Genomic DNA, 13,402 nt, shown 5'->3' on the forward strand with positions numbered 1-13,402 from the left:
CAAATCGTTTGAGGGTTTTATGGTAGCGGTTCGAATCCATCTAGACGCACAAATATTTTTTTTATTTTCTCTTTTCATTAGCTAGCATTTTTTTTATAGAAGTTGATACAGTATTTTCATTAAAAAGTAATTATTTTAATTTCTACACATATATATTAGCTTCTTTGAATATTTTCTTACTTGCTGTCACGGCTGATTTAGGTGGTTGGGGATTTCAAGCCCTTATTTTTTTAAACGAGATGGTTTAACATTGATGTTTTGGCATAATGTTCCAAAAAGGTTAAAGTTAATTATTTATAAGGACCAGGTCATGCGTATTTCTAGAACTTGTTGATTTTGCTTTTAAATGTCTGCAAGGTTTCATTTTTTATGCATCAAACAGTGTGTTAAAATTGTAATACCATATGGCTATTTCAGTACAGTTTGATTATATTATTATTTGTTTTTGATGTGATCAAGAATGTATTATTTTTAAAAGCAAATATATTTTTTGTTAATTACTCTTATACCAAATTATTACTTAAATGTTGAAAAATAAATGAAATAAATAATTTTTAGCTCTACTGGCCAAAGGCCAGAAGAGCTTATGCGATGGTAATGTGTCCGTTGTATGTGCGTCAGTGCGTCTGTGCGTCAGTGTGTCAGTGCGTCTGTAAACATTTGCTTGTGAACATGATACAGTCTTCAGTTTTGATTGTATCTCCATGAAACTTGTATAGTATGTAGATATCCATCAAAGCTTGGTTCCTTTCAAAAACCAGGTAGATCCGCCCGTGCATGACTAGATATTGGCCGTTGAGAGTATAAAAAAAAATGCTATTTAGCCACGTCTTTAAATATAGGATTAAAAAGAGACAACTTGTTTTTAGCTCACCTGAGCACAAAGTGCTCAAGGTGAGCTATTGTGATTGGTCTTCCGTCGACCGACATTCTTTGTCTGTCATTCGGCGTCAACAATTGGTTATAATCATCTTCTTCTCCTTAAACGCTTGGACAATTTTGATGAAACTTCATAGGAATGATCCTTGGTTGGTGCTTTTTAAAAATTGTTCAAAGAAATGAATTCCATTTAGAACTCTGGTTGCCATGGCAACCTAAAGGAAAATGTCAACAATTGGTTATAATCATCATCTTCTCCTAAACCGCTTTGACAATTTTGATGAAACTTCATAGGAATGATCCTTGGTTGGGGCTTTTTCAAAATTATACAAAGAAATGAATTCCATGCAGAACTTTTGTTGCCATGGTAACCTAAAGGAAAATGTCAAGAATTGGTTATAATCATCATCTTCTCCTAAACCCCTTGGACAATTTTAATGAAACTTCATAGGAATGATCCTTGGTTGTTGCTTTTTCAAAATTGTTCAAAGAAATTAATTCCATGCAGATCTCTTGTTGCCATGGCAACCTAAAGGAAAAGTGTCAACAATTGGTTATAATCATCATCTTCTCCTAAACCCCTTGGACAATTTTAATGAAACTTCATAGGAATGATCCTTGGTTGGTGCCTTTTCAAAATGGTTCAAAGAAATAAATTCCATGCAGAACTCTGGTTGCCATGGCAATCTAAAGGAAAAATTACAAAACTTTTTTTGACAAATACTATGATCCTAGTGCTTAAATATTTGGTGTGTAACATTGTCGATTGGTTATCTACCATGGTTATTCAAATTATGCCCCTGGAGAAAAATTGGCCTCAGCCAGTGGGCTACAAGTTCATTATAAATACATTTTGTTAAACTCTGATAGTTATGTATAGTTTACTCTTGAAGCAAGGGCAGCAAGTCTTGCTACATGGTCTCCCTTTTTGTTGGAGATTCCACTACTTTTTATATTTAGTAACAAGGGAATAGATTTTAAATTTTATTTAGTCTTCAACATAGTCACTTCTGAGGTAATTATTGTTCTTTTTTTAGGTTCATAGATTCAAATAACTATTATACACTTTATTCCTTAGAAGAAATTTCATTTTTACTTAATAATAAATTTAATAATCAGACTTTTCCATTGAACTTCGTGTAGATTATTGTTCATGCAGATGCTACAATCTTATCTTCTGTGTGGATAGTGTTATTCACTGATAACTTATGTAAAGAAAAAACATATTATTAAAATTGGAGGGAACTTGATGGGTAAAGGTGATCATATTAGTTGAAGGTGTTGAATGTGATCTGATATTTATTTTTAAGAGCTTAAGGCAGTTTATTGATTTTATTGGATGGTGCATTGTTTGTTGTCTGTGTATCTATACTAAATGTTCTTTCAGTGTGCAAGCAATTTAACATAGTTTTGTCAGTGTGCAGGCAATTGAACAAAGTCCTGTCAGTGTGCAGGCAATTGAACAAAGTCCTGTCAGTGTGCAGGCAACTGAAAAAAGTCCTGTCAGTGTGCAGGTATCTGTACCAAGTGCTGTCAGTGTGCAGTCAATTATCAAGTCCTGTCAGTGTGGTGCGCAGGCAACTGAACAAAGTCCTGTCGGTGCGCAGGTGAGAATCAAATTATGTCAGTGTGAAGTCAATCATCAAGTCCTGTCAGTGTGCAGGCAGCTGAACAAAATCCTGTCAGTGTGCAGTCAATGACCAAGTCCTGTCAGTGTGCAGGAAACTGTGACAAGTCCTGTCAGTGTGCAGGCAACTGTGACAAGTCCTGTCAGTGATTATCCAGGCAACATGTTTGACCAGTAATTTTTTTGTCCCCAAAGGTGGGCATATTAAAATGTGTCTGGTTTAATATCTCGTGTCCATGCTGTAACTTTCTCTTGTATGGACATATTTTAAAATAACTTGCCACGTGTGTTTGACATACTAAGACGACGTGTTGCGTGAAAGACCTGTGTCCCTCCCTCTAAGGTCAAGGTCACACTAAGTGTTTATTCACAATGGAATGCTGCATATAAGGACATAGAGTATAGGTTGTCGTGTCTGGGCTGTAACTTTCTCTTGTATGGACATAATTTAAAATAACTTGCCACATGTGTTTGACATATTAAGACAACGTGTCACATGCAAGACCCGTGTCCCTACCTCTAAGGTCAAGGTCACACTAAGTGTTATTCACAATGGAATGCTGCATATATAAGGACATAGAGTATAGGTTGTTATGTCCGGGCTATATCTTTCTCTTGTATGGACAGATTTTAAAATGACTTGCCACATGTGTTCAACATACCAAGATGACGTGTGGTGTGCAAGACCCGTGTCCGTACCTCTTAAGTTGAAGGTCACACTTAGTGTTTATTCACAATGGATTGCTGCATATAAGTACATGGAGTATAGGCTGTCATGTCCGGGATGTAACTTTCTCTTGTATGGACAGATTTCAAAATGACTTTCCACATGTATTCGACACACCAAGATAACGTGTCGTGTGCAAGACCCATGTCCCTACCTCTAAGGTAAAAGATACATTTTGATCCTGACCTGTCAAAGCCGGTAACCCAGCACAGGGGTGGATCCTTAATCCATGTTGGGTACAATGAAGGGATAGTGATATGTGATAAGTATTTGTACTTCAATGACACCTTTTTTATATATGTATTCAAAAGACATCATTGTTGATACTACTGTAACAATTGTATTTGTTTTTGTAATACACTTTACTGTAGAACTTAAATGAATGGGAAAAAATGATTTTACATTATGAGAAAACAACCTGGAATTTATTTTTTTGAATGACATTCAAAAACAAACAATTAAACATACAGCTTCTTTTTTCCCTACTCCTACATATAGGATTGCCAAAAATATAGGTAATTGAAATGGTACTGTGTTACCTTCAGCTTTTCAGAAAAAAGTATGTAATATATTTTAAATCAATATTTTCAATAAAACTATATACAGGGCAATTATAATTTTAGTCTTCGTTATCAGTTAAATTAAACATTTTTAGATCACCAGAGCATGAAGTGCTCAAGGTGAGCTATTGTGATCGGTCTTTGTCCAGCGTCCGTCCGTAAGTCTGTCCGTCCGTCTGTCAACAATTGCTTAAAAAACAACTCCTCTGAAACTACCAGTCAAAATTAAATGAAACTTTACAGGAAGCTTCCTTGGGTAACCCTCTAAAAAATTACAACAAGGGGTCTTGATTGATCAACAACAACAACAACAGCAACAACAACAAAATAGCTGGCTTCCTGTTTTGCTTATAAAAAAACATCTCTGAAACTACCTGTCCAAATGCAATGAAACTTTACAGGAAGCTTCCTTGGGTGACCATCTACAAAAATACAACAAGGGGTCGCGATTAATCAACAACAACAACAACAACAAAATGGCCGAATTACTGCTTTGGTGGCCCTTTCCTTAGGTGAGCGTTTTAGGGCCATCATGGCCCTCATGTTTTAAACATACCATCTTTCACTATTTATTGTGCAATGTGGAAAATATTGACAACATTTTTTAGCATTTTATGAACTGGTCTGTAATCAAAGCTATATCTTTGACAAAATCAAATGTATAAGGCGCTTAAGTGATAATATCTTACTACATGTCAATAGGGCGTACTACCCAACAAATGTTTAAAAGTGGTGTTTTTCTTCACATATCTCAGGTGAGCAACTCAGAGCCATAATGTCCCTCTTGTTTAATTATCTCCCCTGAAACTCTCCTTAATCTGAGTTTATGTAAATGGGAGTTTGTCCAGGCCTTATTTTGGAAAATACTGAAGGAATTGAAATGAAACTTGAAATATTGATAGATGTCAATGGGAGGAAGTGCAGTGCATAAGACCCATAATCCTGCCTTGCATAATTTATTAGTTAGCTACTCTTAAACACCTCCAATTTATCTGATATATTTTGATAATGGGTGCTTGTCTGAAATTGGGATTGAAACGAAATGTATGTAGATAGATGGAAGAAAGAGGAAGTGCAGTACCCAAGAATCATCATATCATTAATATTGTTTTGGTTATCTTACCATAACCGGATATTTTTCCATAATGGGTGCTAATGTCCAGGCCATATATTGAAATGTACTTGAAGGTAATTCAAATGAAAAATGGTTTATAAATAGATGGTAATGCCAGGAAGTGCAGTACCCAAGAAATATAATCATATCCTGCATATTTATTTAGCTATCTCCCCTTAACCTGATATTTTTCCATAAAAGGTTCTTGTTCGGACCATATTTTGGATTGTTATTAAAGGATTCAAATGAAACTTGGAATACAAATAGATGGCAATGGCATTATTAATTTTTGAAAGATCCACATTCAGGCTGTCAATTGCACTATTCCTCTTCTACTTATATTTAAGGGTTTAAAATGCTGCCTTTCACTTCATTGTTTGAAATTAACTTTACTATATATTTCTCAAACCTGCCCATATCTTTTCATGTTTTCATGTCATGTCTTTTATATTTTTCCAATTAACATGTGTATAATAATGCTACAACCATTTACCTGCACAATGTTTTACAATTCCTCCCTTTTTATAGAAAATTGTCTTATGGGAAGCATCCATCACTTCCAGTGATATTCATGTTCTTAATAAGATGAGAGTCAACATTTTTTTTTCTGGCCTTAAGTTTATCATTGTGTGTTTCAGTATGTGATGACAAAGAGTGGCCTTCACCGATATGAACAACTACTTGCAGACGAAGGGAACGAAGTGAAGGACATGATCATTTTGAATGATGATCACTTTTTTGTCATCTCTGAAAGCAATGTATGTATGAATAATGACATGAATAAAACTATTCATATGTATAACATTATTTTTATTGTCACAAAACATAATTTTACCAACTTTACACAAAAACAAAATTTAAGCATTGGAGTTGCTTAAAATAGGATAGTGTCTTATAGACAGTACAGTTCTGATTTGTGACAATCATGATATGTGTTGCATCATGAGATTTTTTTTGTCCAAAGCCGAATACCTTACTTCAGACAAAAAAACATTTTGCAATGAAAATAATGCACCGTATATCAATTTTTTTTAAGAAATGATTTTTGCCACAGAAATCATTTTGAGCCAACTATCTCATCAGGCGATAATAAAAAGCTGTAATTGAAAATACTATTTGTGGACAACATGGTCTGACAGACAAAAAGACTATTACGGGAACTTCAGTTATTGCTACTCATATTTTTTTAAGTTTATCTGTGAGACAAAATTCAGTCAAATGGAAAGTTCCGTTCATTCTCCCTTTTGAGCGATTGTGATCGGTCTTTGTCCGTCTTCCGTCCGTCAGTTCGTCCATCCGTCCGTCAACAAATGCTTAAAAAAAATCTCCTCTGAAACTACCTGGCCAAATTCAATGAACTTCACAGAAAGCTACTTTTGGTGTCTCTCTAAAAAATACAACAAGGGGTCACAATTGATTAACAACAACAACAACAAAATGGCTGAATTCCTGTTTTGCTTTTAAAAGAATCTCCTCTGAAACTACCAGTCCAAATTCATTGAAACTTTACAGAAAGCTTCCTTGGGTGACCCTCTACAAAACAACAACAAGGGGTCATGATTGATCAACAGCAACAGCAACAACAACAATAAAATGGCTGACTTCCTGTTTTGCATTAAAAAAGCATCTCCTCTGAAACTATCACTCCAAATTCAATGAAACTTTACAGGCTGCTTCCTTGGTCGCGATTGATCAACAACAACAACAACATCAATAAAATGACCAATTTCCTGTTTTGCTTTAAAAAAAACTCTTCTTTAAAACTACCAGTCCAAATTCAATGAAACTTTACAGGAAGCTTCTTTGGGTGACACTCTGCAAAAATACAACAAGGGGTCATGATTGATTAACAACTAGAAAACAAAATGGCCGACTTCCTGTTTTGCTTTAAAAAAACACCTCCTCCGAAACTACCACTCCAAATATAATGAAACTTTTCGGGAAGCTTCCTTTGGTAACCCTCTACAAAAATGCAACAAGGGGTCACGATTGATCAACAGCAACAACAACACAATGGCCAACTTCCTGTTTTGCTTTAAAAAATATCTCCTCTAAAACTACCAGTCCAAATTCAATGAAACTTTACAGGAAGCTTCCTTGGGTAACCTTCTAAAGAAATACAACAAGGAGTTGTGATTGATCAACAACAACAACAATCTGGCCAACTTCCTGTTTTGCTTTAAAAGAAATCTCCTTAAACTACCATGCCAGATGCACTGAAACATTACAAGAAGCTTAATTGCATGACCCTTTACAAATATAAAACAAGGCATCATCATCAGTAATGATATGTTTAAATTGCAACATTTTTATTAATGTTTTATCACAGAGTTGTGGCCCTTTGCTTAGGTGAGCGTTTTAAGCCATCATGGCCCTCTTGTTTTCAGACATATTGATCTTTGTCATTGCTTTGTTGAAATCTTTATACTGAATTGTTTTATTTGAAGAAACAGACGTTAATGATTTTGCTGTACTGGGTCAGTCTGATGATGTGATATAGTATTTTGTAACAATATCATGGACCACTTTAATCTCTTGTAGTGGGTCTTTAAATGGCTTGGATACCAGTAAATACAATTTAGTTTTCAGTATGTTTACAATTTCTTTTATCATAACCTCCTTACAGGTTTTAAAGTACCAGAGCACTGACTGTACCGAATACAAAACATGCAAAGATCTTATGGAAAACAAAAATCCACTATGTGGCTGGTGTGTCTATGAAAACAAGAGCTCAAGGTTTGTTCGTTTGAGTTATTAAGCTCTGTCTTTTACAGTCTCATTGACTGTGATAATAAATTTTGATGCCTAGTTACTCCATACAATATTCGCATATTTATACAGTTTGAAGGGGTATAAGGAGTCAACTTATATATCTTGGTTGGTGAGTACGTCAGTTTTTTTTCCCAAAAGTTGAGTTAGCGCGTGAAAACGTAAAGGCTCTCCAACACTCCTACTTTTCTAAAAGACCGCCTATTTTTTCTACTTCCTGTTGAAACTTCCTATTGTTCCTACCTTCTTATGGTCCAAAAGGGAGGCATATAGAAATCGGACTGTCTGTCATTCCGTACTTTCGTCCGAAAAATGCTTTGGCCCAGACACCTCAAACTTGGTAGGCAAGATGGTTATGACCAGCAGATGGCCCCTATTGATTTTGAGTTCAGAAGGTCAAAGGCCAAGGTTGTGGTGACCTTAAGCTGAAAATATGTTTCCGGTCAATAACTGAATAGTGCTTAGGCCAATTGGTCTCAAATTTTGTAGGTAGGCGGATTGGTCATGAGCAGCAAATGAACCTTTTTGATTTTGAGGCCAGTGGGTCATAGGTCAAGGTCATGCTGACCTAAAGCTGAAAATCTGTTTCCAGTGAAAAGCTGAAGAAAGCTTATGGATAAGGATCACTTACATGGCAGACTGTTTGTCATGACCAGCAGATGAAACCTTTTTTTTGAGGTCAGTGGGTCAAAGGTTAAGGTCGTTGTGATCTTAAGCTAAAATCTGTTTCCTGTCAATTACTAAAGAACGCTTAGGTCTGGGGACCACTCACTTGGTAGGCAGGTTGTTCATTATCAGCAGATGAACCCTATTGATTATGTGGTCAGTGGGTCAAAGGTCAAGGTCATGATGACCTTAAAGTGAAGATCTGTTTCCGACTAATAACTGAATAACGCTGAAGCTATGTGACCTTAAACTTAGTTGGTACGTTTGTCATGACAAGCAGATGAGTTCTGTTGATTTTGAGGTCAAGGGGTTAAAGGTGAAGGCTGTGATGACCTTAGGAGAAAAATGCTGATTAATAGTTCTTATGTTTATTTATCCATTTATTTCAAGTCCAAAGTGGTCCCTTTGTCTATAAACTTCATAATCTTGATACTGTTACTCAGGGCTTGTACTTTCATCACAACAGTTTTGATGAAAAAGACGTTAAAAACATGTTTGTTAAGTTTGAAAATTGTTGTAAAACAGTACAAATTCCTTCTTCTCCTCCTTTTTGTCCGAAAACATTTACTTTCTCCTACTAATTTGTTGTAAAAACTTCTATTTTATTGCTACTGTTCTATTGGACACTGCTAAAGAGCCTACTGTTGTTTGAAGGTTTAAAATTTGTGACCTGATGAAAATTGTAAATATAAGTTTTACTCTCGCAAAATTTAAACAATCTGATATTTCATGTATATATATATTGATATTCGCAGGAATGATCAGTCTTGTAAATATTCTGGTCACGAAAACCACTGGATACCATCCCAGGGAGAGTGTGTGTCCATTGACGCAGATCCAAAAGCATACCCTTCTGGAGTTGGGCTGTTACGGGTACTTAATTATGCTTAAGAATGCACTTAAGAAGAGTTATATATTTTGGCTCTTACATTAAGAAACCAGCTGTGTTTCGGCTGTATGTAGAATGTTAAATTGTAAGCGGTTCTATAATATCAAAAAACATGCTGTTTAATGCTAGAAAGTTCAGGAAAATGGGAATGTAAGCTGTAAGCTAATTTGGTGTTAAGGTGTTAAGAATTAAAGAACAAGCTGTTTTTGTGGTAAATTATGAAAATTTACATACAAGGCTGTTAAGTTTTGATGTCAAAGGAAAAAGCAAAGAAACGATTTAATATATTATTACATGCATGGTAATTTAATACGGAATTTGCTTAAAGAAGTTATTTAAAAATGATAAAAAATGAGCCTTGATATTGTACTTCATAATGTAATGTTGTTAGCGAAAAGATGCCCTAAGAAAGTATCACTTGTATGCCCCCTCGGGTTTTCATAAATTATTCACACTGTCAGTCCTTGCATAGGCACGTCTGAAAGTAATTTTACAACCTTGTCTTTGTACTAACTTTGTTATTGTTGATGGGATTTAATTTAAACTTCACAGAACTGTACAACACCATGGATATGTGTGTACTGCATATAATACATGCTCATAACTGATAAGTCAAGGTCACATTTAGAGATCAAAGTTACACAGTATGGACTTAAAGCTGCACTCTCACAGATTGAACGTTTTGACAACTTTTTTTTGTTGTCTTGGAACGAGCAATTTTTTTTGTACATATCTGCAAACAAGTGATAAAAGACTGCAGACAAAACATCAGATCGCAGATTTTCATATTTCTATTCCAAAATCGATGTTTTATGCGTTTAGGCAATAATTCATGTCTTAGCCATAAGTTACCTGTTAAAATATTGATAATACTTAAGATTCATGACCTAATTGCAAAGTTTGAGGCCATACTTTGAGGTAAATGTTGTACAAAACGGACATAATAGTGATGCTTCGTGTCTCAGCAATAACTTTTTATATAGAAATCTAAGCAATTCATTCTTGTCTCAGCCTAAAGTACAAAACTGGTCTTTAGTTTGATTAAATTGTACACCAGAATGATTTCATGTCTTGTTATATATGCTCAATTTTTTTTTTTTTAAAATGTGTTTTTTGCTGTCATTTTAATGTATCACTTTTTGCTAGGGTATTTCACTTTCCATTGTTTGTCACAGGACACTGCCTCTCAACCTGTGAAAAGCTAGAGAATAGACCAAACAAATGATAAAATGAACATTATGATTATTTCGATCACTTGGAAAAAAAATGACAACCTCAAATATTAGGATTGCCAATTTGATGATTTTAAGTGCAAGAAACCTTAATCACAGATATAAATTAATATTATGATTATCATCTGTTTGATTCACAAACCTTGAATTAATGAATTCAAAAGTTATTACTTAAGTTATATATTAAAGATTATTTGATGACTTTTCATGATGGCGATATATGTCATGTATGGTAGTAAAGGACTGTTTACACCCTTTTGTCTCTTTCTAGGTGACTTTAACTGCGAAACATTTACCAGAAAGACTTTCTAATGACTCCACCTACAAATGTAAAATAGATGGCAAGCATTATATTGCCTCTATAAATGACACTCAGTTAACCTGTAATATCAACAACATAAATGGTATGTATGCAAATGTATGTAGATGCCTTAAAAATTACAGTGTATGCTCCTTAGTATTTCCATAGATATCTATAGGTATAGACATTGTATTACAGTAGTATGTGAGATCTTTGAAATATAGGATAAATCCTGCAATAGTGCAAAATTCCAAGAATAGACACTGCCAGACATGGTTGACCCACATGAAACCAGGGAGTTATAGTTATGCTTATAACCTAAACCAGTATTTTCCCTAAACTCCATTAACGTTATATAATAACATGTTTCCATTTGTCTGAGGCTCATTTAATATGTTTCGGACTGACTGATTTTGTGTCTAGGTGTATGACTACTCCACAAACGAAGTTTGAAGGGGGTATATTGGAGTCACCCTGTGGTCGGTTGGTCGGTTTGTCTGTTTGTCGGTCGGTCCGTTGCAATTTACCTTGTCCGGAGCATAACTTAAAAACTACTGGATGGAATTGGATTAAACTTCATACAATGGTAGAGCATAATGAGAGGAAGTGCAGTGTACAATAACCATAACTCTATTCCTGCTTATTACTGAGTTATTGCCCTTACTTTTTTTGTCCGGAGTATAACTTGAAAAGTACTAGATGGAATTCATTGGAACTTCATACAATGGAAAAGCACAATGAGAAAAAGTGCGGTGTTCAAGAACCATATCTCTATTTAAGCTAATTACTGAGTTATTGCCCTTAATTTGTTTTTTTTGCTTTCAATTTTTTTTCCAGACATTAATTTGCAAACAACTAGACCAAACTTATTGAAACTTCATACAATGGTAAAGCACAATGAGAGAAAGAGCAGTGCACAAGAACCATAACTCTATTTTAGCTAATTACCGGTACAGAGTTATGGCCTTTGGTACTTTTTTCTTGTCCTTAGCATAACTTGAAAACTATTGGATGGAATTTAATAAAGCTTCATACAGTGATAGATCATAATGAGAGGAAGTGCAGTGTACAGGAACCACAATTCTATTTCAGCTAATTACAGAGTTACTGCCCTTTGTTACTTTCTCTTGTCCGGAGTATAACTTAAAAACTATTGGATGGAATTTAATAAAACTGCATACAGTGATAGATCATAACGAGAGGAAGTGCAATGTACAGGAACCGCAATTCTAATTCAGCTAATTACAGAGTCACTGCCCTTTGTTACTTTTTCTTGTCCAGAGCATAACTTGAAAACTATTGGATGGAATTTAATCAAGTTTCATACAGTGATAGATCTGAGAGGAAGTGCAGTGTACAGGAACCGCAATTCTATTTCAGCTAATTACAGAGTTACTGCCTTTTGTTAATTTTTCTTGTCCGGAGCATAACTTGAAAACTATTGGATGGAATTTAATAAAACTTCATACAGAGATAGATCATAATGAGAGGAAGTGCAGTGTACAGGAACCACAATTCTATTTCAGCCAATCACAGAGTTATTGCCCTTTGTTACTTTTTTCTTGTCCGTAGCATAACTTGAAAAAAAGTAAATTAAATCTTTTATATATTGTCATAGGCAATCGTATATTCTGTGCTTTAGACCATCAAATATATCAGTATTAACATCTCAGTATTAGCATCACTGATATTGTTTAAAGCCTTTTTTCTAACTTTTAAAACATAATCAAAAAATGAATAACTGACGGTAGTCCATAAAATAAATGTCATTTATAGGTTGGGTTTCCAAATAGTTGACTGCAATTTCATATATGGGCGGCGTTCGGGAGTATTAATCACCTTCAGTGATAGCTCTATTTTAAATTCAAAAATGAACAAGTCATCATCCATCATATTACAACCCCAAATTTGTTCATTTATAAGATGGAAACAAGGTTACATGATACCTTATACCGGTGCATGGCATGTCATTAACCTGACCACACGAGACTTTGTAAACATAAGTTTAATGACTCGTCTTGTGCTGGGATTAGGCATTTTGCAGCACTAAAAAGATATCAAGGTGCAAGCTCAGCTTAGAATGTGGGCACCGACATCACGGATAGGCATTTTTTCATAAGAAAATGGTTCATTATAATTGCTCTTAATTGTTGGTCCATTTTGGACAACAGTTGACAAGAATGTAAGCCTTTTTATCCTGCCAAGCATAGAATATATGACATCTGATAAATTTATCTGTGTCTGTAAGTCAAGCATCTTTTCGAATCCGAAAACATCATGTATACATCCAAAAAATCTCGATTTGATGGGTGTGGCCAAAATATCCCAAGCAGCCCTTATAGAATAAAATTTAAAATGATGATTTTAACTTTTTGCAGAGCATACTACAAAAGATATGGAATTAATTGTTGAACTGTCCAATGGAACGAGGATCCCTCTTGCTTCCACACTGTTTCGTTTCTTCAGATGTTCAGAGTATTCAGTGTAAGTACTGGAAATCTTTGCCTATAACTTGTTGATTAAATGTGAGGGCCATTCATAGGTGCCCATAATAACTGTACGTAAAACATTTAATAAAGGTTATACTGATTTATATACATACAAATGGAAACATCAGAATCTTTTCTCTTAATATGCA

At 34.8% G+C, this 13,402-nt stretch overlaps 1 protein-coding gene across 1 annotated transcript in view; it reads left to right on the forward strand.

The window, feature by feature from the left end:
* The window catches only part of LOC128215971 (plexin-B-like), a 90,633-nt gene that overhangs the window by 44,295 nt on the left and 32,936 nt on the right, over positions 1 to 13,402 (forward strand). Inside the window, exons 5-9 of the mRNA XM_052922570.1 lie at positions 5,546 to 5,665; positions 7,534 to 7,643; positions 9,098 to 9,215; positions 10,735 to 10,867; positions 13,143 to 13,248. Of these exons, the coding sequence (XP_052778530.1) occupies positions 5,546 to 5,665; positions 7,534 to 7,643; positions 9,098 to 9,215; positions 10,735 to 10,867; positions 13,143 to 13,248 (587 nt within the window). The remainder of the gene's footprint in view (positions 1 to 5,545; positions 5,666 to 7,533; positions 7,644 to 9,097; positions 9,216 to 10,734; positions 10,868 to 13,142; positions 13,249 to 13,402) is intronic.

Source organism: Mya arenaria, chromosome 14 (assembly GCF_026914265.1).
Source record: "Mya arenaria isolate MELC-2E11 chromosome 14, ASM2691426v1".
In the NCBI taxonomy this organism is placed as follows: domain Eukaryota; kingdom Metazoa; phylum Mollusca; class Bivalvia; order Myida; family Myidae; genus Mya; species Mya arenaria.